The sequence below is a fragment of the Poromitra crassiceps genome (genome assembly GCF_964638095.1).
Source record: "Poromitra crassiceps genome assembly, chromosome: 16".
NCBI lineage: Eukaryota > Metazoa > Chordata > Actinopteri > Beryciformes > Melamphaidae > Poromitra > Poromitra crassiceps.
Genome location: NC_139645.1, coordinates 5412162 through 5436771, shown reverse-complemented (window position 1 = coordinate 5436771; position 24610 = coordinate 5412162). Strand labels below are relative to the sequence as shown.

At 43.7% G+C, this 24610-nt stretch overlaps 2 protein-coding genes across 4 annotated transcripts in view; both read left to right on the top strand.

The window, feature by feature from the left end:
* Positions 1–305: 305 nt before the first annotated feature.
* On the top strand, positions 306–12129 carry snx1b (sorting nexin 1b; the record flags this gene model as incomplete). Its single annotated transcript, XM_083652774.1, has 15 exons — positions 306–425; positions 1359–1533; positions 4182–4306; positions 4737–4803; positions 5072–5115; positions 5242–5383; positions 5501–5579; positions 5842–5917; positions 6667–6780; positions 7078–7171; positions 7348–7553; positions 9710–9853; positions 10171–10251; positions 10384–10455; positions 10639–12129. The coding sequence occupies 15 exons, from the start codon at positions 306–308 to the stop codon at positions 10687–10689; spliced, it is 1590 nt and encodes a 529-aa protein (XP_083508900.1). The 3' UTR covers positions 10690–12129.
* A 5759-nt stretch (positions 12130–17888) lies between these two features.
* Positions 17889–24610, top strand: part of csnk1g1 (casein kinase 1, gamma 1) — a gene marked incomplete at both ends in the record, with an annotated part of 35289 nt that continues 28567 nt past the window's right edge. For all 3 annotated transcript variants that reach the window (XM_083652754.1, XM_083652752.1, XM_083652753.1), the window contains 3 exons: positions 17889–18075; positions 18778–18818; positions 20663–20732. In XM_083652754.1, coding sequence (XP_083508880.1) covers positions 17889–18075; positions 18778–18818; positions 20663–20732 — 298 coding nt within the window. The remainder of the gene's footprint in view (positions 18076–18777; positions 18819–20662; positions 20733–24610) is intronic.

Genomic DNA, 24610 nt, shown 5'->3' with positions numbered 1-24610 from the left:
TTTCAATATAATTATAATAAATGCTAAGAATAAGTGCACAGTATGTTTTCTATAATTTAATTTAGTGATCAACTTAGACGTTATGGCATGACACTATTTTTTTTTGGCCCCTGGCAACAAGCAGGGTTTCTCATGAGGCCCCCCAGGAAAAATAATTGCCCACCCATGGTTAAACTTTACATTCTAGCATGACAATGCAAGACACGCTAGTAACCAGCAGAGGTCGCTCCACCCCTTTTTTCCCCACCTTCCAATCCTTGCATCTACAACTTCCGTTTACGTCAGTCATTCTCACAACAAGGAATATGGCGGCCAGCTCGGATCGGAGTCCTCCTTTCCCTGTAGCATCAGAGCAACCAGAAGCAGGGCTTTCTGACATGGCAGATGGAGACAGTGACGAGGGCGAGGATATCTTTATTGGCAACGTAAGTCCGACATGTTTTCCTATTAGTAACGGCTTGCTGGGGCGTGCTGTGCTGTGCTGGCAGCTGCATTCAGTGAGGAAGTTAGCTTGGCAACCTCTTTATCTGAGTGACCCACATTCATGACAACAACAAAAATTAACCACTGATAAGAATAATTTATTTTATTTTATTTATCCTTTATTTAACCAGGTTAAAAACCGATTGAGATCAATGATCTCTTTCACAAAGGTGACCTGGCCAAGAAGGCAGCACATGTCAACAGTACATAGAAACATACACAATACAGCAATACAATAATATAAAATGTGATTCTACAAATCTAGTTGCAAAGACATCGACCAATGGTCTCAGGAATAATTGTCGTCACGAATCACAATCAAAGAAACATTTTTTTTAAACTTTGTAACGTAACACGTTTTATCTTTGCATTTGTTTTTGTTTTTCTAATTAACAGCAATTAGAAGCTTCCATTTTGAGGGGCAATTTTGTTTATAGGGTTCAGCATGGGGGGGGTGCTTCACAACCAACAGTGAATCTAGGATCTAGGATCCGTCGTCCCTACACCTCCTGGAGTCAAAGGCCATAATTGTCAATAAAATCAATTTCAACTGGAATAAAGAGTTCTGTGGCATCTTCAGATGGGAGCTGAACAAAACAACAAATTATATTGTTGTCACGTGTAATGCATTCTGGAGAGTAGCCTGTAGACATCTAATATTTTCCGTTAAGAATTAATCTTAATCTAACTTGTACTTAACCCACCAGTGGACCCCACCCAGCCACCTCCTTATTCGTGCTTATCTGTGCCTGCTAAACGTCTTTAACTGCAGCCAGGGGGCGATGGCTGTCAGACTACACTGTTCTTCATGCATTTCCAATCCTTGCGTGTCTCAAATGTGGCTCATTCCAAGTTGTTATCTCACCCGTCTGTAGAGCAACCCTGTGGCGGTGAGTCGAGGGCTTTCCCAGCCAGATGGTGCTGCTAGTGAGCCGCCTCCAGATCTGCTCAGTGAAGAGGAAGCTGACGTCGTCACGGCTCCCCGCCTCAGCAGCAACGCTGCCAGGTCCAACGGCGTGCACTCTGATGATGACAACGATCTGTTCACGGGTACAGTACGGAGACGGAACATAACTGCCTTCCATTTCATCCCACTTAGCTTTTGCCTTTGCTCTGCTTGTGTAAATAGGATAAAAAGCCTTGTAAGATTGCCCAGCTTAAGCCTGGGTCACAGCATGCTCGGTGCGTTTACATTATAGGCTCTGAGCCAAACTGGACCGTCCCACCTGTCTGGGTGAGTCAAGCCATGGGGAGGCGAGGGTGGGGGAGGAGGGCACTTGGGCTCAACAGTTGGTGGAGATTATCCTACAGTGAGTGTGTTTACATACACACTAATAAACGGATTATTATCGGATTTCTAGGGTTACCCGATTATTCAAGTGGCCATGTAAACAGTATAAACCGATACCCTTTATCGGATAAAGGCCGTTATCAGTTTATGAGAAATCCGAAAAACACACCTATCTTTCTGCTGAATCATCAGTTTTATTCAGTGCATAGACCAGGCTCAATGTCCGTTCACACACTTTGAGGCAAGTTACCGCTATTTACTAAAGTGCATGTGAACGCGGAAATCAGATTATTGCCTGTTACCTGATTATTCTCAGTTATCTGATTATGTGTGCATGTAAACGCACTCAGTGTGAGCAGGTTCAAGACTGGAGACTTGGGCCTTTTGGGCCTGAAAGGATATTTTCCCATCGATTTGGTCGGGTCCGGTGTGGCCGGGCTTCTGTGAAGCGGTCCGGTCCAAGACTCAACTAGAGTGAAATCTGAGAGTGATTCTGGCAAGAGGGGGGGGGGGGGGGAGAGAATGAACTGGATGAGAATTCCCTTTTGTCCAAAAACAATTATTTCCTCCTACGTGCATACTGTACAGTAGATTCCCAAATCTACTTGCGTATACATTTTTATTTGTAAGAATAAATCTAATATAAAATGCTGTAAAAGCTGAATCAATCCATCTTTACATGTTTGTCATTCCCCATCTTTGCCACATCGTGCAGCGTGAACAGCCTCCAGACGGGATACGATACGATATGATACGATACAATATGATATGATCAACTTTATTAATCCCCCAGGGCGGAAACTGAGTGCCACCATACAACATGTAGGACAAACAACAGCCAATAGAAATGCTATATACAGATACATGTACATATCCCAATCAGTACACAATAAGGGGAGTGCACAGCCCCCCCATACAACATCAAATCATGGATGCTAACATTTACAACCAACCACCATAAATCAACAATGTCGACAGCAACAATCAGTGACGATGTTGATTAAAAAAGGTCACTGCAGCAGGTATGAAGGACCTCCTAAATGTCTCTGTAGAGCATCTGGACATGACAGACCTGTCACTAAAAGAGCTCTTCAGGTCGCTCAAAACAGGGATCATTTGGTGACTCTCATTGTACATGACGCTCTTGAGCTTCCTGCACATTCTTTGCTCTTCTAGGATATGTTCCAAAGAGTTAGGGGTCAGGTCAGGCCAATAATGGATCCTGCCTTCCCGATCAGTTTATTGATCTTGTTTCTGTCATCGGATCTTAGGCCGCTCCCCCAACAGACAACAGCATCAAATAACACACTAGCTAAAATACTTTGGTAAAAAAAAAACATGAAGGAGTGACCTGCTAACATTAAAAGACCGGAGCTTCCTGAGAAAAAAAACAGCCTGGACTGGACTGGACCTTTTTAAAGATGGCACTAGAGTTCTCTCTCCAGTCCAGCTTATTGTCCACAAGGACACCGAGGTACTTTATATGAGGAGACCACCTCCATGTCCTCACCTTTAATCAGGACAGGACTTATTGCACTCTTTTTCTTTCTCAACTCAACAATAAGCTCCTTGGTCATTCCTGTATTTAAAATGAGGTGGTTTTCCATCTAACAGGGATCTTAGAGTGAGAGAGAGAAAATGTAATGGAGGACACACACTGAGTGTGAGGATGGTAAACAGACCAGTCATTTAGTCTGAACTGCCCTCGGTGAGCGACATTAGAACAGTCTTGTAGTCTGACCCAGGCTTTAGTCTGACCCAGGCTTTAGTCTGACCCAGGCTTTAGTCTGACCCAGGCTTTAGTCTGTTTAGTTTGCCTCTGGTCCCAGTTTGGAGAAATGGAGACTGGCATCAGAGAAGTAGAGCTGTCTGCTGCTGTGAACAGGGGTCACAAGCAGTAGCGTAAAAAATAAAATAAAAACGTCCATAATGCTCACCTGGTGTAATCCAAGTCTCCACAAGCCCTGAGATGCTAAGTTGACAAGTTGAAAAGACATACCTGTTTTAGCTGAAATGTAGTAGCCAGGTGCTGCAAGAAGGCTGCTGGCGGCGCACTCTGTAGCCTGCTGCTACTGTGATGCTTTCAGCTAAAAACAGGGTTTAAATGATGTCTTCAAGTCAACTTGGCATCTCGGTGCTTGTGGAGACTTGAATTATGCCAGGTGAGCAGGATGGAAACTTTTTCTTTCTTTTTTTACATTTTTGCTCATGACCCTGTTCACACACAGCAGACAGCTCTACTTGCCTGACGCGGCCGGTCTCCACTTCTCCAAACTGGGACAGCGCCGGCTGCATTCTACTGCATGTAGTACACTGACTGTCGGCAAGTACCTCTCATACTGTACAACCCCACATCAAAAAAAATCCAGACAATCCCTTTACGTGCTTATCTTTCACTGTAACACAGATGCCCAGGTGGAGCTGTCTGCAGAGAAGTCCAGCAGCTCAGAGAGGAAAGAGCAAAGCGCCTCGTCCGGCCCGCGACCTGCCACCGCATTCACCCCCAGCCCAGCCGCCATGTCCATGGAGCAGGTACAGGGCCAGGCGGAGCTTCCCAACAGCTTACAATTAATTGCATGTGTGGAGAGAATTTAAACGTTGTTGTAATACCTCCCTCAAGACCTAGGGGGCGCTACTGCAGTAAGCTGCTCTAATCTAGGACTTCCTGTGAGAGGTATATAGAGGTCTGAATGGTGTGCTTCTGGGTCAGTCCCCAGAGACAGCAGAGGAGGGGGGGAGGGGCTGAACCAGGGCTCTGTAGACTTTGTTTTTTTGTAAATAAATCATTTCATACTTTTTTAAATTCTAGTTTATTGGTTTTTATTATGTTAGAATAGTAATTTGGCCACACATGCCATGTTAGGCTCAAATGCTTCCTTTAAAGTCACGCACCAATCGGACAATTGCCACCGCAGTTATTTGAATGCTTGAATTTGTGTTACTATCTGCTCATTCATTACAGCTGGAGGAGGACGAAGCCAAGGATAGCTTTGACGTGGATGTTGCCGTCACCAATCCTGAGAAAGTTGGTCAGTTTCTTTTCCTGTACTGTCAGTTTGTCGGAGCTACTGTACAGCTAGCATTTTCGTCAGTAAATCTGCAAATGCATTCTGCTTCAGTTGGAAATTATTGGACATAGTTGAATATATTTATTTTGTTTATGATGGAATAGTTCACTTTTTGTTGTACCAGGTCATTTTGGCAAAATAAGCAGTGACTATATAGCTGCATTATTGTCCAATTGAAACCTTAATATTTCTCGTCTTTGTAACTTGCCAATGTCTTCTGTCCTTGTAGGAGATGGCATGCATGCATATCTGGCCTACAAAGTTTCCACTCGGGTTCGTGGTCAAGATTGTGTTTTTCAGACGCAAAATCCACCACATCTTATTTTAATAATTGATCTATTCCATCTGTTTTTAAATACTGTGTCTTCTTCTCTTCACCGTCCCTGTCCCTACCACTAGACCTCCTTGCCCATGTTCAGGAATAAGACCTTCTCTGTGAGGAGACGTTTCAGTGACTTCCTGGGTCTGTATGAGAAGCTGTCAGTGAAGCAGTCACTCAATGGCTGCATCATCCCACCACCACCGGAGAAGAGCATTGTCGGTGGGTAACCATCTCTTTTTACTGCGGTCTCTCTGTACCAAACAAATCCACGGGTTTTGCAGTTTTGCACATATTAATTTTGCGTTTATGCCTTTTTGTTATTTTTTTGACCAACAGGAATGACAAAAGTGAAGGTGGGAAAGGACGATCCGTCATCAGGAGAGTTTGTGGAGAGAAGAAGAGCAGCTCTGGAGAGGTAAGAATCCACAGATGTTTCACAATGAACTAAAACGACAGATGAGATAGTGTGCCATGGATGCACCAGCTATTACCAGTGATGCAATTATGTTTTGTGGTCCGTACCTGCAGGGACTATTTTATCCGTCTCTCCTTGCATATCTCTGTTTTGTATGTGATGTGTAGATATGTGGTGTAAATGTGGTGGCCTTCAGGTGCTACTTCATAGTACTTCTTTGATGCTCCTCATTCCAGTCACTCACTTCACATGTCCCCCCCAGATATCTCCAGAGAATAGTGTGTCACCCATCACTACTGCAAGACCCCGACGTCCGTGAGTTCTTGGAGAAAGAAGAGGTACAGTATAGAGACAGTCCGCATGTCTGGCAACGCCCACAAAATGTTAAACGGCTGGTGCGCGAGTGGGGTAAAACCGCCCATATATCTCATGGGCTGACTCACCAAAAGACGGTGCTGCGGGTCTAAACTACAGGTTTGGGGGTTCTAGAGCAGAACACAAGACGTCTGCTCAGATGTGCGTTTACTGCGGTGGTTAAATCCCCGATCGTGTCTGCCTGGGCTGGGCTATCAGCTAAATTCTAACTTTGCTGAATGGATAGAACGGGGGTTTTTACCCCACCCTGACCACGCCCCCAGCCAGGCTGAGCCAGCTAAACCAGCGTCTATGACGAGACGTGGCCTCAACCTATGAGATTTTCAGACGTCGAGTCGCACACCATTGCTCCGATCACCTTCAAACTTGGGGACCTGACGGAGCGCAGTGCCAAATGTCGTGAAATTTGGACAGCGCCACCTACTGGCAACACAAAAAAACGGTTTATCCTGACAACTGTTCATCCGATTGACTTCAAACTTGGGGAGTGCGCTGCCGGGAACCCGACGGATTGCCAATCTTGGACACGCGCATTGTCCTAGCGCCAACTATTGGCAACACAAAAAGCGGTTTATCTTGAGAACTGTTCATCCGATCGACTTCAAACTTGGGTAGTGCGCTGCCCAATTTCGGACATGCACAGAGTCATAGCGCCACCTAATGGCAACACAAAATGTGCTTTATCTCGATGTGTGTGCGTTTATGTTTTCAGCTTCCCAGGGCAGTGAACACCCAGACGTTGAGTGGAGCTGGCTTCCTCAAAATGATCAATAAGGCATCAGATGCTGTCAACAAGATGACCATCAAGATGAATGAGTCTGACACTGTAAGGGCTGAATCACTGTGATGCATTTCTTCAAATTAGACTCATGTGGACTTGGCGCACGTATGTGGTACAGAGATGCATGTTGCTAATGTTATATGATAAACCTCTGATAGCACTGGAAATATCCTGTGTTGAAAGCGTCAGAAAATGTTCATGTTGTGTATACCACAAGTAGAGCTGGGTGATATGGAAAAAATGACTACCACTATACTCCTAAGAAATAGTCTGTCATTCTAGAAATGATGGGATTGTCTGGTTGGTTTCTTGACATTGTCCTGCTCTTGCTGTCTGTCCCAGTGGTTTGAGGACAGGTTCCAGGAGGTGGAGAGTGAGGAGCAGCAGCTGAGGAAGCTCCATGCTCTGGTCGACTCCTTGGTCATTCACAGGAAGGGTGAGCTACACCTTAGAATTTTTTTTCCCTTCCACCAAAGATATATATATATATTTTAAATTGTAATCCAACTCTCATTTAAGACCACAAAATAGCTCAGTCCAAGCTCTTACGTCTGTTCAAGGTGAAACAAGTGAACAGAGTTGAGAGTTCCTACATGGATGTATGTGTTTCAGAGCTGTGTGGGAACACGGCAGTATTTGCCAAAAGCATGGCGATGCTGGGAACCTCTGAGGACAACACGGCTCTGTCGCGGGCCCTGTCTCAGCTGGCGGAGGTGGAGGACAAGATGGAGCAGCTGCATCAGGAGCAGGCGGCTAGTGACTTCTTCATATTTGCCGAGATGCTGGCCGACTACATCCGCCTGCTGGGGGCCGTCCGGGTATGATCGCAGTCCTAAAATGATCGCTATAGAGGTCGAGTTAAGGCACGGAGACAAACCACGACCAGCCTGAATGAAGGGAAATGCTCAATTTAAAGTGTCGAGCGCCATCGTGAGACGCTGGAACAAGATCAAAATACCGTTGCATGGATTTTATAGGTTCTGTGAAAAATCGTGGGGAGAAATTTCAACGTTCCGTTTTGTCAAAGGTGGTGCAAATTCTTGTCTCAGATGTTGCTCCAGAATCCCCTCATTAAGTATACAATTTGGTTGAGATCACTGACACTAGTCGTGTTTCCATTACTCTCAGAAATGCGCAAAATCTATATATCGCAATAGAAATTGGGTAATGGAAACACGTGAATTTCGAAAAACCTCCCAAATATCGCAAAAAGTTTTTTCGCTCTCATGAGGTGGTTTTTCAGACGTGTCGATATAGAAGTTTATCGCAAAAGTGTAATGGAAACACATTTTTCGCATTTGCACGTCATGTGACCCATATTATCCCTTGGAAAAGGAGCGGAAAATAAGTTTGGTAAGTAAGGTTCGATAGCCATGTCAAAACCTCCGCAGCAAGTGGAAAACTTTGAAGCAACGCTACCTAGCAGAAAGACGAGTGTTATGCAAAAGCGTAGCCGGGCAAATTAGATAATGTTTAATGGCAGAAATCGGTCCATGGTGACAGCAGGCTGCCTGTGTGCGCGCATTTGGCACAGCGGCGAGATGAGAGGATGAAAAGCACACACTGGTGCGGTGGTGCTGTCTGAAGTGAATACAGTGACTGTGAGTAGGCTAATACATTGCACACGTTTCAGGTGCAATTATAGAACCAAATCAGCCTTTTCCCCCCTCCATCTCTAAATCGGACCAGTTGTAGGCTATTAGGCTACCTTTTTTCCTCTGCCTGTCGCGCTGACTGCATTCACGCAGCCAGCAACATTTTGCGACTCATTTTCTTTTGAATTGATAATCAGGCTCGTTTATATGCATTGTAACTTCATGTTGGGATTTGCATTGACCATTGGTTGGATTTGAGCATGCAGGGGACGGGATATGGGGCAGATCCCCGTGCGTAATCACTGTGGCACCTGCTGCAACGGGGAATCACTCAAACGCAACTTCAATGGAAACGCCTACAAGTCGCAATTGTACATTGTCGAAGTTGTAGAAATATCGCAATTCTTTTGCGAAAAACTGTAATGGAAACACATGGCTGTGGCATATGGCTTACATCACTTCATACACATGACACCACTTAGCGAGTACTTAGCCCTGTTTCAAACCAGTCCCTATTATAGAAAGAGTGGACTATATCTGACTCAAGGATAAATTCAACCCCGTAAAATCATTCAACAACAAAACAACAGAACAAGGAACAGTGACTCTCAGCACTACGGACATCTTCCTGGCAACTTCTCTCCAAAGTAAAGAAACGGCCGAGCATTCCCAGACCATGTGTATGACGGTTCCAGGGGTTTGCCAGGGGGCATAACATACAGTTAGGACTTTGAGACATTTTCATCTGAAATAACTTGCAGTATGGTCTATGGGCATAGATGGTTATAATGAATCAGTTGGTGTTTGGGGTTCCTGGAAGATAAAATTATATTCATCTGCACCATATCCCAATTGATTATATTAGATGAAATAGAAAGTTTCCTACTCCAGCTGACATTTAGGTGCAATGGTTTTTTTCTGCTGCCTTGGTGATAAAAGTATAAAGACTAGAAACCAATCCCTTCGTGGTCTTAGATGTACAGATTTTGTGTATGGGAGGGATGGCTTTCCAGTTCTTCACCCCAAGGGACACCATATGAACACAAAGCACTACGAATTTGCAAATAAAAAAAGAATGAAGTACCAGGAAGATTATAATGAGACTGGAGGTCCTGAAATGCCCGAAGCCTATTTACCTGACCTATTGACCTATTGACCCTATGAGTTCATGCTTTTGCTACAAGGGTGCTACGTGTTTTTCGGTAAACTGGAACAAAGCAGAGCAACAACTGTCATGATTGTTCTGCCACCCATTTCTAAGGTTGAGAGAGGACCACGATATGTGGGTCGACCATCGACATAATACCTTTTAATTATGGAATTGACGTTCACTTCAACATTGTGTTGTATCGTATATTTGTGGCTGTGGATGTCCACAGGGCTGCTTTGACCAGCGCGCGCGGGCGTGGCAGCGGTGGCAGGACGCTCAGAGCACGCTGCAGAAGAAGAGGGAGGCGGAGGCCAAGCTGCTGTGGGCCAACAAGCCGGACAAACTGCAGCAAGCCAAGGAGGAGATCACTGAGGTAATGGAGACAGGGACGGCACCACTCGTACAGCATCACTGAGGTAACACAGACAGCACATGAAGTATGACCATAATATATAGCAATTCAAGCAGTCTCAAGCTAATTATAGCCCTCCATGAACTGTTAATTCAGATTATATATTGCGTTCACCCATGTGCAGCTTCGCAACAACTCTTGCTAGGCTGCTTTTTGGTTCTACATAAACTCAGACAAAGTCATTCATCATCACGCACTAAAAAAGTAATATCTTAGGCAAGGCCACCTGAATCAAGTAGGCCAATGGTTCTCCTGTTTCTCCTTTTGTGTGTCCTCAGTGGGAGGCGAGAGTTACCCAGTACGAGAGAGATTTCGACAGGGTCGGCGTGACTGTACGCAAGGAGGTACTCAGGTTTGAGGTATGCTTATGTACTTGCATTTATTTGGCCTATCTTGTTATTGTTATTGTAGTAGTATGTCTTTTCCATTGGCAAAGAGCATGACACATGACACATGACACATGACACATGACCGCACTTTTGCCTTTTCAGAAGGAAAAAGCCAAGGACTTCAAGAGCCAGATAGTCAAATATTTGGAGACAATGTTGCAGTCTCAGCACCGGGTAATACTTTCATTTGATCACACGTCTAAAGTTTTTGCTTGATTAATGTGTTTCAGGTACTTCCTCTCAAAAGAATTGACAATAAAAATGGCGTTCTTGATGAGTACCTTAAAGTGTTGACACTACAGAGTGCATGCTTTATTAACGTGCCCTTTCATTTTTCTCACCCCAACTGTATTCCAGCTTATCAAGTTTTGGGAGGCGTTCTTACCTGAGGCGAAGGCAATAGCTTAATAGAGGGAGACTTTTCCCAAAGAAAGACCCCAACTGCCTTTTTGAACACTTTACCTCCTGACCGGGAACTGAGGGGACAATTAACACACAGGAGAACCTTACATCTGTCCACTTGTTTGTTTTTGTGTCTTTTTTAATAATGATCTTGTACAGTTCTTTGATATAATGCGCTGCTGCACATCTACACATTTCTTTCACATACTTCCTTGTTTATGCTCTTTACCTTAAGATGGTATAAAGCGTGAATCCGACAGAGATTAATTTGGCCATAGTGTTGGAAAAAGCCACTGTATCGCAGTGGGATATATATATATATATTCCTTACTCAGACGAGTATATTAAGGTGGTACTGAGGTATTGAGGTACTGTTCTAGACTCTAGAGCAGTACCCCAATGTTAATATAGAGTAACATTGTCTATGGTTTACAGTAGAAGATAGGTGTATGCAAGTCATTCCAGTCTAACAAGTTATGTTGATGAGTCGGACGCTTGTCAAATATTGTTTTGATGTACTAAAATGCAGTGTACAGTTGGAAAGGCAGCAGATTTTTTTTTAAATTAAATACCACTATTGATGACTGAGCTCATTTTACTAAGAGTATTAGCACATTGTTACAGTTTACTACTCAATGCATATTACACACTTGTCACAGAATGGTCAACAAAAGTTAAGGTTACAGTGAGTATAAGCTGAGGAAATGCAGGCACTGATTTGGTATTTTGTATGATGAGGTATTTTCTAGAATCATGTTTTATTATATAAAATCCCTTTCCTCCATAGTAGTCTTATGTACTTAGATTTTGTGTGTGTGTGAGAAAGATGCTGCAAGCCATGCCATGATCTATCTCTATAAATGCTGATGACGCCCAACAGAAACCCTGTGGAACTGTTGCAGATTGTTTACTGCCCATCTCAATTGCTTGTGACATGTATTCTAAACATGTCCAGAACTGGAATCTAATCACCTACACATCGTTGTCAAATGTTATTAGTATCCATGCAATTTTGATAAATTGATTTAACAGCTACAACGGCACAGACACTCAAGTGATCTCCCTTATTTTCTTAACCGACATTCCTAAGTGTAGTTTTCTGTCATGTCATATATTTACATAAGAATGTATTTTATTTTTGTAACCACTTGCATTAGTGCAGACATTTCCTGGAATTACTACACAGGTAGATGTAAAGAATAAACATGATTAAACTTTCCCACTGTTTTCCTGCCCCTCCCCCCATTATTATTATTAACATTTTTTGTTTTGGTGGGTTATTCGTTCATTTCATGTCAGTCATCTCATGTGACTATTAGACGTACACTACTAGTTTCTGAACTTTTCAAGAAATGTATTGTTATTTTGACCACAGTGCATGTGTGCACACACAAAAAAAATGAGTTGTGGTTTGATGTTTTGAACACTATCTGAGAGAGCGTTCACATGCCCATCTGTCGACTCATTTTCTGAATAAACAGCTGTAGAATCCCTATACCACTTGTATCCTCAGTGTTTATTTTTATATTTATTTTTACTTTTAACTTTATAAATTGTTTACTTTATGTTTTTGTGTGTATGTGTATGTTTATATATATAGCTTCATATGTTTACTTTGTCTTTTACCTTGATTATTATTATTATTAATATTATTATTATTGTTGTTGTTGTTGTGTTCTTTTTTTGATTAATGTGTCCTGGAAACCCGGAAGTGTTTACTCTGAAGCGGGCGTGCCGTGTTTTCTTCTACATCCGGTGTATCCCAACCTTTCACGAGCGAAGACAGACCAACAGCAAAGAATGGAGGGGGGTTGCTACTTTGCTATCATCAGCGTGAAACCGCATTAACATTAACAGTTTACACTGGAAAATCTTGTTCTACACCAAAACATCCGTGGACACTCTAGTAACAGCACACGACTTTTGTCCTGATCGTCTGGACTAACGTTAATCACAGCGAAGGTGAGCCTGTTGTGTGTTTGTTTGCGATTCGAGAGCAAGCATAGCATTGATCGTTTAGTAGCCTTTTGCGAGCTAATATTTTCGTTGCTAACCTAGCTAATTTCCTTGTTCATTCGATTCAAATGTCTGTCACCTAGCCTGGGGTGGGTGCTAGCTAGCTCAGGCTCAATGCTAAACTGCTTGTTTTGCCCTCCTCCCCCCCGTTGACTAACGCAACATTATTTATAGTTGTTTGGGGCTGATGTCAATATCGTTTTTTATCATGGGCTGTATTATAAGATAGCTATGCTATTGTAGCGAAGCAATGTTTGGCTAACGCTAGTTCTGTTGCTGTCCACTTAACGTTACGTTCAATGTTAGCATGCTAACAGAAACGTTAGCTCACTTGGCTATTGGTTAGTTCGGGCTGTAATCGATGTGACCATCATCAGACTGGCTTTGTCCATCATGGCATGTTGCGTACGTTTGCCAACTCGCCTGCTTGTTTTGATTGAATCAGAGGCCATCATCACCGTGACTTCCATACCTAGGAATGATCTGACAGATAGCTGACTTACCGCTAAGTTAGTGACGACACCTGTCAATTGTAGTGCTGTTAAAAATAATAATAACAGAATATAACATTATGCGATTGTAGCCATGTAAGTTAGCAAAAGGCCCCTCCTTATCGACACCCCGGGGTAGAGTTGTATACATGCTAACGTTAAATCAGTGCAAGTTTGACATGTCTAAACGCTAGATGTCAAAAATCTAAAGTTTCGTTGCCCGGGCTAACATGCATACACCATAATAGCTAGAAGATTACTTCAGGATTTTACAGAAACGTTAGGGTGCACAAATGTTGGCTTACATCCAATCGTACAAATTGGTCTTTTCCCCCTCAATGAAATGTAACGTTTAGAAACAAGTGTCCATCCTTCCTTTTCTCATCAAACAACACAGTGCCGCTGCTTGCTGGAATTGGAGCTAGATGCTAAATTGTTTGTTTGAACGTTGCAATTCTTGTTCACCCTAAAACGAATAGGAAAAGGTAGCATAATGTTATATTTTATTTGATCATTGCAGAGTTTTGCAGGTAATTATTAACCTGATAAAGCTGTAATCAAAGGTCAATCCCCAATCATGTTTGTGAAAATGTTTAATATTTGTCACTGAATTCTTCAGATCAGTAGTTGGTCACTCAGTCAGTACCATTGCAGTGTGTGTTGGTATTATGACAATCAACCCATGGAGAATACTACTACTACAGTAGATAGATTCCCACCAACTAACAGTACACAAGAGCAGGCTTTGTGGAGAGAAGCAGCTGCTGGCTGGCACTTCCACAGCGGGAGTCCGTAGTATTGCTAGGCCCCCTCCCAGGCTGATCTTTCCACTGAAGGTTAATCACTCCACTCAGGCGCTTTATGTTTCTATAAATCCAGAAGATGTCATCCCATTAGTCCTGTTAGGGTTGCTGAATGCTGATGAACTAGAAGTGCCTCATTTTGTCAAGATATTTTCACAAGCTTTTTTATGTGAGTGCAACCCATTTATTTGTTTTATCTATTTATTTTAAAGCCTTAAACACATTTTCAATGCTACCTCTCAGTATGGAGGAATTGTGAGCCAGGGTGGGCATTGCGATTGTTTGTGCTTTTTACAGACTAGCCAAACTATATCAATAGTTCTCAATGCGGTTTAACCCTTAGGCTGAGAGTGTCTGCCAACACCATCAAAGAAATACATTTTTATCATTGCTCTATTCATAGTCAGTGTTGTCTTCAGTGCTTCGGATTAAAGGTTTGCAATGCCTAGGGATAAAAAAAACAAAAAAAACATATGCGTCCATATTTTACTAGGAGGATACTGTACAATCTTTTCACAGCCTCACAGCATTGTGAAACAAATGTCCTGGGGATGCAAGTACATCACAATCCTTTGCAAAAAATTATAATAGACACCACATTCCTCCAAAGTAATTTATTTGACAATAAGAATAATAGTAGTACATCTCTTATCTGCCAAAACAAGATTGATGATGTGAAGCAGAATTTGCTCTCTTTTCCATCCCGGGCCTTCAGGCTGGGCATGCCTGAACATGCCCATTAAAATGGGACTCCGACGATTGTCGTGATTATCATGCTTTTTTATTCCCCAATTTTTGAATCAATCTTTTTAACCCTGAATCAATATTATTATTATTATTATTATTATTATGTTTAAATAAATACATAAAAAATTACACTATATTATTTTGTGCTACAGGCACTTCATCCAGGTCAATTCATACACCAGTGTACATTGTACATTTAATGTACCACTTTTATATGCAGTATATATACCAGTAGCTGCAAATGCAAAAGGACATTTTATTATGGCTTTACCGGTAATCAACCCACTTTGTATGATGTGCACATACTTAAAAAATAAAAATAAATAATAACAGTCACCCTCAGAGCAGATTCCACGTCTCAAGCAGAACTTCCGTTGTGACGCAAAACACGTTAGAACGGAGCGCTTTGGCAGAGGAGGAAATGGGAGATCTGCATGGGGAAAACAGAGAGAGAAGGTAAACACTGCCCATGTGCTGATATTACCAAGATTATTAATGATACAAAGTGTGTTGATTATCGGTGAAGCCATCCTTTAATTTGTGCACTGCTGAACAACAACCAAAAGATCTGTTCAGATTAAAAGATCTGTTCAGATGGGGTCATCCCTATGTTCCCCGGGTCCTATGTTCCCCGGGTCCTATGTTCCCCGGGTCCTATGTTCCCCGTTTTTCCCAAATGGTGTCCACCCGCTATGCCGACCACCCGCAATGCCGACCTTAGGTTTAGGCGTGGGGGTGGGAGAGGTTAGGTTTTGGGTTAGGGTCTGGGGGAGGTTAGGTTTAGGCATGGGGGGAGGTTAGGTTTGGCGTGGGGGCTGGGAGAGGTTAGTGAAAAACGGGGAATATAGAACCCGGGGAACATAGAACCCGGGGGAACATAGACATGATCCCGTTCAGATTAAAAGATCTGTTCAGATTAAAAGATCTGTTCAGATTGATCTGTTCAGATTAAAAAATCTGTTCAGTTTGCACGTCGGCCTCCTTTCGGCCATCGATGATTGATTTCCAATTTGTGATCCCCAATTATTACACACTCGTCAAGTTTCTTAAATTTATCTTGCAAGTGGCAATGTTGTTTTCCTCCCAGCACTCAAGACACTTGCTTCCTTCACACATTCAATTGGGGAAAAGGCCTAGGTTGGCAAATCTAAACAATCAGGCACAATCAGGTTTTGAGGAACCTTGAATAGTGGGAAGAGTTACCACTCACCACCAATGGTGGTAACTGTCTGTTTTGTGGTCATGATCTTCTGTTCCTGCTTTATGTAATCGCAGCAACACGGCACAATTGCCCTTGAGAGCAAACAGCTAGCTGTCTTTGATGCTGGGATCTGTGCAGGCAAAACTGGCCTGGCGTGAGTCATCCAGAAGCCCACACACATTTTTCAGCAGCCTTTTTCCATACTCAAGACCTACAACACTGTCATGATCTCTTTTAAAATATCAACATTATTTTATTCAGCTAGTTTTTTTCCCTCCCTTGTCAAAGTGAATTAGTAGACCTGTTAGTGGGAGAAGTCTTGTTTTGGCCAAGGGGGGCTAATATAGAATGACTACAGTTAAAATAACTAAATTAGCATTCAGACTACTTGTTCAAGTAGCCATATGATTTCCACAAAACAAAACAAAAAAAGACGGAATAATGGAATTTGGTAATAAAAATGGAATCAACTGTAAAACATGGAATATTGCAGAATTTTCCATAATTTGGCTAAAATTGATAAAAGTAGGCCTTATTATCAAAATCAAAATGAGACCTACCTAATTGTTGGAGTAACCTAAATGATTTAATAATGGTAAAATATGCCTAGGGAAATGATTCTGTTTTCGATTGGGGTGTTTTGAGAGGGGGGTCGGTCGGTCTTGTGTGGGACCCTTACTGCACCTCACAACTTAGTTTTCACTTTGAGAAACATGTCTTAGAGAGACAAGTCATCAAAAAAATATCCATCCTAACCCCTAAACTAAAATCAAAATGGAATTTGGAAAGAAATAAAACAAATTTCATATGGCCCTATAAGTAATTGTGTTTGACGCTTCAACACATTTGTTTGCATTCTTAAATGAATGGGAAAATGGTAGATTCCTGGTTTATACTACACCTCAGGGTTTCACATTTCAAACCTCCAGAAGCCTGACATTGTTGTCCTTGCCAGCAGACATGACTTTCTATAATTGTTTTATAGAATATTCTCAACTGACATTGTTGTTAGGCTATGGCTGTGGGTGGTGTGACGTCGCGTAAGACTTAGGAGATGCCTTCATGCTCAGAAACCATGACTTTAGTGTTATCTCCAATGCTCAGACCGGTTCCTATGTCTTCTACGTCCTATGTTCCTATGTCTTCTACGTCTTGTACGGAGGGGGTTCCTCCGTACATAACCCCCCATTAAAAACATGCAGAAGATCGTCATCCGACCAGTGACGACAACATCTCAAGTTGGTCCAATGATGGTCCAATGAAGGTCCCCGGGCGCTGGAAAGAAATAGCGACCACTGCTCCTGGCCTGCCTCCTGGAGGAAAGGACAAGCCTGGATGGGTCAAATGCAGAGGACATATTTCACCGGCCACCATCAGCATTAGTGTGTGTAGTGGCCGCATGCATGTGTTGTAGTGTGTTCGTGTGACAATAAAGACGGGCTGCCGTCTGAAATCGTTAAATCGTTCTGTGATCGCTCAGATTCAGCCCAGCAGCACTGTGCGAACCAGTAGTAGGAAGGAAGGAACTGATGTGACCAGATAACTCCTTTGGTCCCTATCTGTGCAGTAGAGAGACAGTGTGTGAATAGATTATGAAAGCTAGAGTGACAATGAACTTCTGAAGGACATCTTTACAGGAAGTTAACCTTTTTTCCTTTTTGATGTTGCATCCCATGTGTTGCAGGTCTTCCACTTCTTCGTCCCTCCTGTGCCGGACAAATGTTGAGGCTAGAGGCCATCCTGTTTGACACGACGTGCTAGAGAGGTGCCAGGGTGGACCCGGGGTGGAGGAGTACCAGCTTTAGCAAGTACCGGGCCCCTTGTCCGATGAGAGCGACTGTGCTCCATCCTTGAGCTGCCAGTGACCAGGGCTGTGGCTTTGGTGGGCCCAGCCCAGGGGGCCTCCTTCTACGTCTCCCCCCCCAGGCACCCGGCGCTGCTCGCACCATGGATCAGCAGAGAGAGAAGTACAGCGAGCGGCCGGCCAGGAGCACCAAGGTGTCTCAGGGAAGCCGCAGCGGACACTCGTCCCGGCCCTCCGGCTCCTCCAGCTCCTCCGGGGTTCTCATGGTGGGGCCCAATTTCCGCGTGGGCAAGAAGATCGGCTGCGGCAACTTTGGCGAACTGAAGCTCGGTGAGCTTTGTCTAACATCTCGTCTTCATGATTCGCACGACAAAATGCTTTAGTAAATAGAAAAGGACACTACAGACATTTTGATCATTTCCTCGTGGAAGTGGAATTTTGGATTATTTGCATTTTTCTTAAACCAATCTATGAATTTGAATCAAGAATCTTGCCGTCACTCTCACAAAGTTACTCGTTTTCCAGGCCTGGAAAAGTCATGGAATTAATAAAATCCTTGGACGTTTCGGAAAAGTCGCGCAATTTTGTTGTGTGTAAGGAAATGAATTGTTAGAGTAATCTTCCGTGGATAATCTTCCACATAATGTAACATAACATCACATTTATTTTCCGTAGCTGTTAATATGTGTTGACTTTAGTGCTTCTTGTATTTTATATTAATATTTTTATGGGAAAATCTGTTTTATTTCAATAGCTTCCACGCCATGTGACGCAGTGACTCTCAAGCACTAAAATCCAATTAAGAGGTGTATCCTATTTCTCCAGTGTAGTAATGATCTCTGGTATTGATTCAGAGCCACCGCCTCACATTACACGGAAATTATATTATGGATCATTGGAAATTCAGGGAAAAGTTTTGAAATTTCATCCATGAAAATGTGTGTGAACCCTGTGTAAGGCCTTAAAGCCGGTGTGGAGGACTTTTTTTTAAATGTGTCTGATGTATGTTTTTCCTTTCCTGCCTCATTTCAGGTAAAAATCTCTACACCAACGAGTATGTAGCTATTAAACTGGTAAGTGCACTCTTGCTTTTGCAGTTTGAGTCCCTACCTCTGCAGGCACAACTTAGACCAGTGGTTCTCAAACGGGGGTCCGGGGACCCCCAGGGGTCCTTGAGGGGGTTCCAGGGGGTCCCCAGCCAAAATGGGGGCAATTTATTTTCGCTATAATACCATTCATAAGTAACACACTGACTATTTTGGTCATGGGGTTTTATACACTTTCCGTAATAAAACATCTAAAAGCATCAATCTTATTATCATATGGGGGACCGTGGGATAAAATCCTATCAAATGGGGGTCCGTGGTATTTGAGTGTATTTTTGGTTGGGCACAAACTGCATTACATGCTTATTATCATTAATAATTTTTGTGTTCAAGCGGGTGATGTCTGGAAACATGACCTATGACCTACATTATGAAGCTAGGTGTTGCATCATGCAGCGCCTAGCTTAGAAACACTCGAAGAGCGTCAGTGTTCAAAATGAACCCTCTGGGCTACATCTGTGCTACAGTGTATCGCAGGCTGTGCTGTGTGGGGGTAGCATGGTTGCTAAAGGTGCGTTCACACCAAGATATTTATTTTTCGCTCTGTCGCTCAAGTCAACCCTTTGGAATCGCTCTGTCGCTCTGTTTAAATCGCTCATCAACAGGCACACGAAATGACGGACATGTGGGGGATATAACGTTACGCAATGTCATGATATTTGTCCACTACGAGCCACCGTCATTGTTTACAAGCTAAGGCCTATCAGCGTGCTCCTAATGCGAGCTCCATACCGGTAGTACAGACTTCACTTCATGTCAGCTGTCAGCCTGTCAATGCGGTTTGTTGCCACACAATAAACCAGCGGTTTGTTCCAAGCCAGTGTGATCCTTGACTCGCTCTCACACGGCAGCCAATCAGCGTTGAGCGGCGAGCGACTGATGCCAGCGTATTTTCGCTCGAGTTGGGATATTTCATCTCGCGTGACGAGCGAATTTTCTCCCTATCGCTCTGTCTCTGCCGCTCGGACGCCCAGCGATTTTTCTCCCGGGCGAATATACGCTCAGTCGCTCGTTTGTATGTAAACTCGACACCAGCGAAAAAGTTTAATAGGTCGGTGTGAACGCACCTTAAGCAGAATGGTTCCGGTCTTCTTGAGGGGAGAAACGTGAATGAGTGCTGATGCTTTGCTAGGTGTGCTGCCTTTTTGAACAGCTGCTGGACTGGAAATGAGTCATCATCATGGCTTTATAATATCACCCCAGAGACTTGTAAACAGCCACAGTATCAAAGTCAGCTCACCAAAGCAGCTCAATAGTTTCCAGCTGCTCAGGCTACTGGATGTTGCGCTGCTGGTGCCGTGCTGCTACGATACCATTTGAGGAAGGTTTCCACGCAAGCTTTTCACAACCAGTGCTTTTATCATACCGTAATGTATCGTGTCATGCGTTTTCATTCAAAATTGCAAGCGTGACATTTATCGCGCAAATGTAAATCTTACTCATATAATTGGACGTCCGGTTTCCGCGGGCCGCTCGGCGCACAATTGCGCAACTTGGTCGTGCAGCGGCCAAGCTACGTCTGCCTCGAGGGCAAACCGACGAGGCACGGTAGAAATGAGCGCTGCCCGTTCAGCATTCAGTATGTCATACATACATACATACATACATACATACATTGTATGTATGTATGTATGTATGTATATATGAATGAATGAATGATATGGCAACTGGGCGAAACTCCCCAAAAGTTGGCGTATCCCTTTAACCAGAAAATGATTCATCAGGTATCTTTGGATTATCCTTTTTAGTGAAAATAATTATATTAAAAACGTTGATTAAATGGGTTCTGTTTGGTTCTCTTCCTCATGCAGGAACCGGTGAAATCGAGGGCTCCACAGTTGCATTTAGAGTACCGGTTCTACAAAACGTTGGGAAGTACAGGTAAGCTCCTGGATAAGCTTAGCTCGCTACCCGTCTTTGCTTTTTTCTGTGTTTGCTGCATGTCTGACAATGACTTGATGTTTTGTAGATGAGCCAAGAAGATTGTCTCATTTTCACAACAAGTGATTACTCCATTCAGGTTACTGTCAGTCAGTCACGATATTGATGTTAAGCTGTGGTGGCAGCAACTTACTGAAGTCTGTGCGTTTGTATACAAACGGCCTGTGGAAAGGTGACTTTGCTCACAAATGTAGGTAACAGGGGACCATGCAATCCAATATGAGGAAAGAAGCTGACATAAATCCCCCAGTAGTGCACCCCCAAAACAGGTGCATAGCTGGCTTCAGTAGTACACCCCCAAAACAGGTGCATAGCTGGCTTCAGTAGTGCACCCCCAAAACAGGTGCATAGCTGGCTTCAGTAGTACACCCCCAAAACAGGTGCATAGCTGGCTTCAGTAGTACACCCCCAAAACAGGTGCATAGCTGGCTTCAGTTAGTAGTACACCCCCAAAACAGGTGCATAGCTGGCTTCAGTAGTACACCCCCAAAACAGGTGCATAGCTGGCTTCAGTAGTACACCCCCAAAACAGGTGCATAACTGGCTTCAGTAGTACACCCCCAAAACAGGTGCATAGCTGGCTTCAGTAGTACACCCCCAAAACAGGTGCATAGCTGGCTTCAGTAGTACACCCCCAAAACAGGTGCATAGCTGGCTTCAGTAGTACACCCCCAAAACAGGTGCATAGCTGGCTTCAGTAGTACACCCCCAAAACAGGTGCATAGCTGGCTTCAGTAGTACACCCCCAAAACAGGTGCATAGCTGGCTTCAGTAGTACACCCCCAAAACGGGTGCATAGCTGGCTTCAGTAGTACACCCCCAAAACAGGTGCATAGCTGGCTTCAGTAGTACACCCCCCAAACAGGTGCATAGCTGGCTTCAGTAGTACACCCCCAAACAGGTGCATAGCTGGCTTCAGTAGTACACCCCCCAAACAGGTGCATAGCTGGCTTCAGTAGTACACCCCCAAAACAGGTAGATAGCTGGCTTCAGTAGTACACCCCCAAAACAGGTGCATAGCTGGCTTCAGTAGTACACCCCCAAAACAGGTAGATAGCTGGCTTCAGTAGTACACCCCCAAAACAGGTGCATAGCTGGGTTCAGTAGTACACCCCCAAAACAGGTAGATAGCTGGCTTCAGTAGTACACCCCCAAAACAGGTGCATGGCTGGCTTCAGTAGTACACCCCCAAAACAGGTAGATAGCTGGCTTCAGTAGTACACCCCCAAAACAGGTGCATAGCTGGCTTTGCTGCATGTCTGACAATGACTTGATGTTTTGTAGATGAGCCAAGAAGATTGTCTCATTTTCACAACAAGTGATTACTCCATTCAGGTTACTGTCAGTCAGTCACGATATTGATGTTAAGCTGTGGTGGCAGCAACTTACTGAAGTCTGTGCGTTTGTATACAAACGGCCTGTGGAAAGGTGACTTTGCTCACAAATGTAGGTAACAGGGGACCATGCAATCCAATATGAGGAAAGAAGCTGACATAAATCCCCCAGTAGTGCACCCCCAAAACAGGTGCATAGCTGGCTTCAGTAGTACACCCCCAAAACAGGTGCATAGCTGGCTTCAGTAGTACACCCCCAAAACAGGTAGATAGCTGGCTTCAGTAGTACACCCCCAAAACAGGTGCATAGCTGGGTTCAGTAGTACACCCCCAAAACAGGTAGATAGCTGGCTTCAGTAGTACACCCCCAAAACAGGTGCATAGCTGGCTTCAGTAGTACACCCCCAAAACAGGTGCATAGCTGGCTTCAGTAGTGCACCCCCAAAACAGGTGCATAGCTGGCTTCAGTAGTACACCCCCAAAACAGGTGCATAGCTGGCTTCAGTAGTACACCCCCAAAACAGGTGCATAGCTGGCTTCAGTTAGTAGTACACCCCCAAAACAGGTGCATAGCTGGCTTCAGTAGTACACCCCCAAAACAGGTGCATAGCTGGCTTCAGTAGTACACCCCCAAAACAGGTGCATAACTGGCTTCAGTAGTACACCCCCAAAACAGGTGCATAGCTGGCTTCAGTAGTACACCCCCAAAACAGGTGCATAGCTGGCTTCAGTAGTACACCCCCAAAACAGGTGCATAGCTGGCTTCAGTAGTACACCCCCAAAACAGGTGCATAGCTGGCTTCAGTAGTACACCCCCAAAACAGGTGCATAGCTGGCTTCAGTAGTACACCCCCAAAACAGGTGCATAGCTGGCTTCAGTAGTACACCCCCAAAACGGGTGCATAGCTGGCTTCAGTAGTACACCCCCAAAACAGTAGCCTAGGTAAACCCAGCCACCACGTGACCTGCTCTCTCAGTTCCCAGTCACTAGCGTCTAGACTCCGGGCCATTCAGATCGATTTCTGGGGCGATTGAAAGACCCGCGCAGACCCGCAGCCACCCCGCAGCCAATGAGTGACGGCGTGACTGCCAACATCAGTCCTGCCGTGATCGGCCAATCAGAGAGTGCGTCTTTGTCAATGACGTGTAACAGCTGCAGCGGCTTAGCACTACCTAGCCGTTAGCATTTGGCCTCTCTAAAGCATAGCTCCCGAGCTAGCTACTAGCTGGCTAGCTATATGGCTATGCAACTACGTGAGGAAATTCAAGTGAAAACAGCTGTTGAGGTTGAGGTCTGTTGATCAAAATAACACCTAGCGTTATCGAAATCGGATTTTAGCGGACCATACAAGCCAGGGCTTCAGAGCTGATCACCTGGACACATTTTATGGCGAAATTATCTGATAAACTTGTCTGTGCTGCTCTGTGGTGATCAGCTAATGTCTTCATAGCATTGTGATTATGATTTAATGCATTATGGAAGATAAACGCTGGTTTAACATAATTAAAATAATTCCCTACCAAACATGTAAAGTGACGCTTCTGGGCAGTAGACCATTTGGGCATAACATTATGTAATGTGACATGAGATCACCACATTTCAATAAATATAACGTTTTTGCACATTTGAATGCTGCTGGTCGTTTGTTTAATGCTGTATATATATTGGATATTTAAAGCTGATACACTTTACACAATCAAATCTAACTTATTCACAGCAATACAGTCCAGTAGTACAGTGGGCTAATTGTTTGAATTATATCGAAATATATTTGCATGGTGTAGCATGTAATGCAGATAATGTAGCTAGATACTCTGACACAGAAAGGCAGACAAGCTAGCAGCAGGGATCTTGTATATATCTTGAATATCACCCAAGGAAATACCACGGTTTAATGCCAACAGATAAACCATACAGATTTGTTGTAATTGTGAACACATAAGGGAGCAAAGACATGGTTTTCAAGCATAACACAATGTACAACTTTTATTCAAAGACAGGATTGAAAAATATAGGTCACTTGTATTCACTTCAGTAATGTCAGGTCTCAGTCGCATTCACGCTAACCTCTTAACTTCTAGCTAGGTCAAACACACCTTAACGTTATGAGTGTGGCCGTTTTGGATTAACATTAAGTCCACGATCAAGTCTAGCATTTCGGTATATTCCTACCTCTTAACATCTAGCTAGCTAGGTTGGATCTGGAATATGATATCGGCTTGATACATTTGATTGTAGCTACTCATACAGCCGTGTGGAGCTTATCTAGCTAGGTTGCATCTGGAATATGATATCAAGCCAGTAATGTAGCTAGCTAGCGTTAAATAGGTTTATCTGTAACCACGCTGAAATGTGAGGGCATTAACGTTAATATTTCTAGCTAGGTCAAACACACCTTAACGTTATGAGTGTGGCCGTTTTGGATTAACATTAAGTCCACGATCAAGTCTAGCATTTCGGTATATTCCTACCTCTTAACATCT